This window comes from Pteropus vampyrus, unplaced genomic scaffold, assembly GCF_000151845.1.
Source record: "Pteropus vampyrus isolate Shadow unplaced genomic scaffold, Pvam_2.0 Scaffold16, whole genome shotgun sequence".
NCBI lineage: Eukaryota > Metazoa > Chordata > Mammalia > Chiroptera > Pteropodidae > Pteropus > Pteropus vampyrus.
In genome coordinates, this window is record NW_011888797.1 from 1221962 (window position 1) to 1228605 (window position 6644).

Genomic DNA, 6644 nt, shown 5'->3' on the forward strand with positions numbered 1-6644 from the left:
ACAACACTTAGTTTAAAAGACTGTTGAGTGATTTATCCAGTATAATTCATATACAAAGCTTTCTGACTTTGTTCTGCTAGTTTAAGTGTCTTAGGTTAATGCTGAAAATAAATCAAGTAGTTTACCTTCTTGTTGATAGTTTAATAGGACCACTAATATTTTATGTATATTTGATTTTGCTAATGTGGGAAAAAATTATAGTAAATAACTTTTTCTTTTTTAAAACAGGGATTGCTTGGCATTTTGTACAGAACCAGTTTTTGCCAGTTTAGCCAATGTTCTAGGTAACTGGGAAAATCTACCTTCCCCTGTGTCTCCAGACATTAAGGACTATAAACTTTATGATGTAGAAACCAAATATGGTTTGCTTCAGGTATGTATTTTTATTCATTGTGTGAAAAGAGTTCTTTTCCTTTAGAGTTGTGGTCACAAGTCCTTTGTCAGATACATGATTTACAATATTTTCTTCCAGTCTGTGGCTTATCTTATTCTCTTAACAGTATATATTTTTTAATTGTGGTAAAATACACATAACATAAATTTTACTGTCTTAATCATTTTTAAGTGTACAGGTTAGTGGCATTAAAGTATGTTCACACTGTTGGTGACCATTGCCACCATCCATCTCTAGAATTCTTTCAACTTGTAAAACTGAAGCATTACTCATTGAACAATAATCCCCATTCTCCCCTCTTCACTCCCTGGTCTCTGACAACCACGATTCTACTTTCGTTTCTACGAATATGACTACTTTAGGTACCTCACATAAGTGGAATCATACTGTATTCTTCCTTTTGCGACTGGTGTTTTCACAATGTCCTCAAGGTTCATCCATGTTGTGTCAGAATTTCCATCCTTTTTAAGGCTGAATATTTTTCCATTGTGTTCACACCTTATGTTCATTCATTTGTAGGTGGGCACTTGGGTTTCTACCTTTTGGCTATCGTGAGTAATACTGCTATGAACATGGGTGTACTAATGTCTTTTCAAGACCTTTTCAGTTCTGGGGATATACCCGGAAGTAGGATCACTCGATGATATGACATTTCTAGTTTTAAATTTTTGAGGAACCAGGATACTGGTTTTTATAACAGCTGTACCATTTTACAGTTCTCCCAGTAATACACAAGGGTTCTAATTTTTCCACATCCTCACCAACATTCGCTATTTTCAGACGTTTGATGATAGCCATCCTAATGATATATCATGGTTTTAATTCACATTACTTTAATAGTTAGTGAATTTGAGTATCTTTTATGTGCTATTGGCCATTTGTATAACCTCTTTGAAAAAATGTTTGTTTAGGTCCTTTGCCCATTTCTGAATCAAGTTGTTTTTCAGTTGTTGACTTGTAGAAGTCCTTTATATGTTTTAGATAGTAACTTCTTATCAGATATATGAATCGCAAATGTTTTCTTCCATTCTGTTGATTTTGTCCTTTTGATGCACAGAAGTTTTTTTATTTTGATATATCCAGTTTATGTCCTTTTTCTATTGTTGCCTGTGCATTTGGTGTCATATCTAAGAAGTCATTAACAAATCCAGTGTCTCAAAGCTTTTCCCTATGTTTTCTTCTAAGGGTTTTATAGTTTTAGGTCTTACGTTTAAGTCTTTGATCTTTTTTGAGTTAATTTTTATATATGTTTAAGATAAGGGTCCAACTTCATTCTTTTACATGTGAATATACAGTTTTCCCAGCACTGGTTTAAATTTCTGTTCTTTCGCCATTGAATGGTCTTGGCACCTTTGTTGAAAATCATTTGACCATATTCATTGAGTTTATTTCTGGGTTTTTTGTTTGGTTCCATTAGTCTATATGTCTGTCTTTATGTTTGTAGCTTTGTAATAAGCATCTAAACTTTTTTTCCCCAGCTATAAAATGGTTCCAAAGATTAACTGAGATAATTATGTGAAAGCACCTACCAAATTAGTACCTGAAATATACAATAAACATACAATAAGGTTTTTTTCCTCATAAAGTTAGGAAAACTTTTATAGCTTTGAAAAATTTTGCATGTTTTATAAATTATATTTAAGGAATAAGTGTTCTTAAAAATGTAAATCTTACATAAATTTCATGTGTTCAAATGAACATTTAACCTAATGAAGCATGTGAAGGACCTGTACACTGAAAACTCTAAGGCATTAGACAAAATATGGAGAATATATTTGCAAACAACCTATAAGAGCCTAATATACAAAATATACAAAGAGCTCATACAACTCAGTAACAACAAAAAAATATCCAAACCAGCAGAAGATCTGAATAGACACTTCTCCCAAGAAGACATGCAAATGGCCAATAGACATAGAAAAAGATGCTCAACTTCACTAGCCGTTAGGGAAATGCAAATTAAAACCACAATGAGATATCATCTCACACCTGTTAGAATGGCTGTCATCAACAAAACAAGTAATAACAAGTGTTGGAGAGGATATGAGGAAAAAGGAACTGTCATACACTGCTGGTGGGTCTGCAAATTGGTTTAGCCACTATGGAAAACACTATGAAGGTTCCTCAAAAAGCTAAGAATTAAATTACCATATGGTCCAGCAATCCTTCTTCTGGGTATTTATCCCAAAAATCTGAAAACATTTATCTGCAAAGATATATGCACCTCAGTGTTCATAGCAGCATTATTCATGGTGGCCAGGACATAGATGCAACCGAAGTGTCCTATGATAGATTATTGGATAAAGAAGATGTACATACAGACTGGAATACTACTCAGCCATAAGAAAAGATGAAATGCAACAACATGGGTGGATCTCAAGATTATCATGATAGGTGAAATAAGTCAGAAAAAGTTGAAAACCATATGATTTCACTTATATGTGGGATATAAAAAACAGAAAGCATCAAATAAACATGACAAAGACTCATGGACAGAGACAGTGGATTAGTGGTTACCAGAGGGAAGGTGGAGAAGGGGGAGATAGATAGGGGTAAATGGGGTCAAATATGTGGTGATGGAAGGAAATTTTAACTTTGGGTGGTAAATACACAATGCAATATACAAATGATGTATTATTGAATTGTACACTTGAAACCTATATGATTTTATTAACCGATGTCACCCCAATAATTTAATAAGAAAGAACTAGAGAACACTCATTAGAAAAATATTGTTAACTCCCTCATTGCTTATTGTATTAGTCAATGAAGATAAATATTCAGGTAATTAGAAGTAGTAGGTTGTATCTCAGAGAGTGGCAAAATGAAACTGAAAAGATTGAAAAAGGCATTATTGGTGATGAGGAACACTGAAGGATTTTAAGCAGGCAAATGACCTGGTTGAATGTGCATTTTAGGGTTACTATTGTAGGAGAGAATTTCAGGGTAAGGAAAACATATGGGAAATACAACATACTATATATAGAGTTATTTTTCAGAATCAAATATGTAAATTATAAGTGCTTAGCATAGTGCTTGTATGCAAAAAAAGTTAATGGAAGTCTTAAAAAAATCTTGGTCAAAAATCATAGGAAAGAATAGAGGTACAGAGTGAAGTACCTATGCAGAGGTAGAATAGGCCCTCATGACTGACTCTGCGAATGGGAGTTGAGAGTGTTGTGGAGTCTAATGTGATTTCCCACATTTATTAAGAAGTTGATATACCATCATTTGAAATAATTTACCAGCTGAGACCTACACAGATTCAGTGACTTCCTCATAGTTGCAAGGCTAGTAAGTGATGAAGCGGAGACAGGAATCCAGATACCTTTTAAAGTAGTACTGTTTACACCCTTTACTGTTGACTTGCCTTCACGTTGGAAACTATAAAGGATATTTCAGAGAATTCTCATATTTGTTTATTAAGCAAATATTTATTGGTCAGCTATATACCTGGTACAGTTCTGGGTGCTGAAGGTATGGCAGTGAATAAAACAGACACAAATTCCTACCTTTCAGAACTTACAGTAAGTAAATATCTAGTGTATTAGATTATAATGATAAATGCTTGTGGAGAAAAAAAGTGAAGGGGGAAGAGGTGGTAGTTTGGATGCGGGAGTGGAGCAAAGGGGATTTGTGCTTTTGAATGGAGTAGTCTAAAAAATCTACCTATGAAAAGGGGATATTTGAGTAAAGACCTGAAAACAAAGAAGCAGGCCATATAGATACCTGGGAGAAGAATGATCTAGGCAGAGAGAACAGCAAGTGCAGAATCCGTGAGATAGAATCATGCATGACATGTTCAAGGAAATACCTGAGTGGTGCAGAGGAGTAAAAGCTTTTGGAAGGTTTGAGCAGGAAAGTAACATGGTCTGGGTTATGTTTTGTTATGTTACGGAATTAGTCTAGCTGCTGTATTGGAAATTAAACTATGTAGCAGAATAAGAGCAGAAGAAAAGTGACTGCTACAGTAATACAGATGAGGTAGGTGCCAGAGATAATGGTAGTCCAGGATAGAGTAGGTAGCTAAGACAGGGTCAAATTCTTAGCGTATTTTGATGGAGAAAGTATTGGGATTTGCAGATGGGTTTGCTCTATATGAAAAATAGAATAACACAAGATAACTCAAAGGTTTTTATCCAGAGCAACTGGAAAAAGTGAAGCGGCCAGGGGAAAGACTGCAGGAGGAGAGAATTGAAATGTGGGGGAAGCTCAGTTATAAATTCTTTAAAGATTGAGGTGCTCATAAGCATTCAAGGGGAGAGAAGTCAAGAAGGCAGATAATCAGTTCTCATCTTGAGAATGGAGGCCCAGCCTGGAGATACTTGGGAGTAATAAATATATAGAAAGTATTTATAACTACAAATACTGAGAAAGAGTAGATGGAAAACTCAGAGGTCCAAACATTGAATCCAGGAGGTTAGGGTAATGAGGAAGGACCAGAAAAATAAACCGAAAAGCGGTGACCAGTGGAGTTGGAGGAAAACCTGGGAGAATGGTGTCCTGGAAGTTAGAGAGCATTAATTAGTTTGCCAAAGTCTACTTCTGGAAATAGAGATCCAGCCTTCATTTTTGGTTAATAGGTCTCATGGTAATCTTAGGCACAAATAGAAAAGGTACCAAATACTAATCCAGTGTGAGAATGATTGCACATCAGTTAATATTTGAAAACTGAGCATAGTACTACTATTCAGAAAAATAGAATTTCAATATGAAGTGTAAGTATCTAAAAAACATTAATTAGAATCGAAATGACAAAGATATCTCTTGATATTTACTGTCTCTAACTCAGGAATCAAAGATTTCCTCACTTTTCAAACTCAGGAATTGAGTAAATTTGGATAGCACAGTACTTTTATATTATCTTTTCTTTTGCTCATGTGCGTATAGAAAGGCACTTGTAACCCTGATTATAAAACTGAGCCTTTCCTGTTAATGCTTATATTGTCCTGGCAACTGAGATATCTACACTTTTGCATTTATGATGAAATTTGTTATCTGACATTTTTTATTGGGAGAAGCAGCAGTTATGATTTATAAGACATTTTATTATTGTAATCAAAAGGAGTTTTATTTAATATAAAAATGTCTTTTTTCTTCCAGGTTTCTGAAGGATTGTCATTTTTGCATAGCAGTGTGAAAATGGTTCACGGAAATATTACACCTGAAAATATAATTTTGAATAAAAGTGGAGCCTGGAAAATAATGGGCTTTGATTTTTGTGTATCATCAACCAATCCTTCTGAACAAGAGGTAATGAGCGTTTTAGTCTTCCTTTTTTTTTTTATATTTAAATATTTTTTATTTCTTCAAATTTGTTATTTATTAAGAGTGACTGAAATAAAAAATATAATTGAGTCCCAGTCTTTTAATTTTTAAAGCTGTGGAAATTTGTGATTGCATCTGAAATGGATTAAAGAATTTATAAGCCTCATAAATATAAAGAAATAGGCTACATGGGACAATAGTATGTTTAAATGTATAGAAAATTTCTAGTGTTCATTATACCTAAGAATGTTCTTTAGCTCATTAATTCCACAATAGTTAATGTTACTTGAGAAAAGGATGCTAGAGTTAAACAAATTTGAGAACTATTGGGTTAAGTAGATTTTTTTTCCCCTCTCAGAATGTCAAATACACTAACAAACATTGTGAATCTCTAGCAGTATTTCCCCAACTTATTGGACCACAGAATCTTCTTTAGGGAGCATGATAGCGACAATAGCAATGATTATAGTAGCTAACAAGTGAGGTATAGAAATAATACAGATGAGTAAATTAGGTTCATAGAATAACCTGCCTAAGTTTAGGCAGGTGGTAAGTGGAGAGCTAGGATTTCAATCTAGTTTTTCTGGTTTCAAAGTACCTGTTACTTAGTGATTATGATAGCCTGCCTATATATACTTAGGAAAACACTGCAATATTTCAAGTTTTTACTATATATAGTTATTAAAAGGATGTTGATTTGTTCTAAGATAATTTGTCATTTGGTAAACATTTTTAAGAGAAGCAGAAAAAATTCGTATTGGTGAGTATATACTATGGGTCAGACACTGTGCTGAATCTGTTTTTGATACATTTGTTTAACAGCAACCTTTTTTGAACCTATTAACTAAAACACATAGCTAGGTAGTGAAAGAACAAGGTTCAAACAATAATCTATTTGAGCGCATAAGACTTTGAAGCCTGGGTGTCATAAAACAGGCCAGACCTTTTCACATTCATACCTTTTCTTATAGTGATGATTTGT

At 33.9% G+C, this 6644-nt stretch overlaps 1 protein-coding gene across 4 annotated transcripts in view; it reads left to right on the forward strand.

Moving 5' to 3' along the window:
- Positions 1–6644, forward strand: part of SCYL2 (SCY1 like pseudokinase 2) — a 60414-nt gene that overhangs the window by 26783 nt on the left and 26987 nt on the right. For all 4 annotated transcript variants that reach the window (XM_011386603.2, XM_023527309.1, XM_011386622.2 and 1 more), the window contains 2 exons: positions 229–373; positions 5498–5647. In XM_011386603.2, coding sequence (XP_011384905.1) covers positions 229–373; positions 5498–5647 — 295 coding nt within the window. The remainder of the gene's footprint in view (positions 1–228; positions 374–5497; positions 5648–6644) is intronic.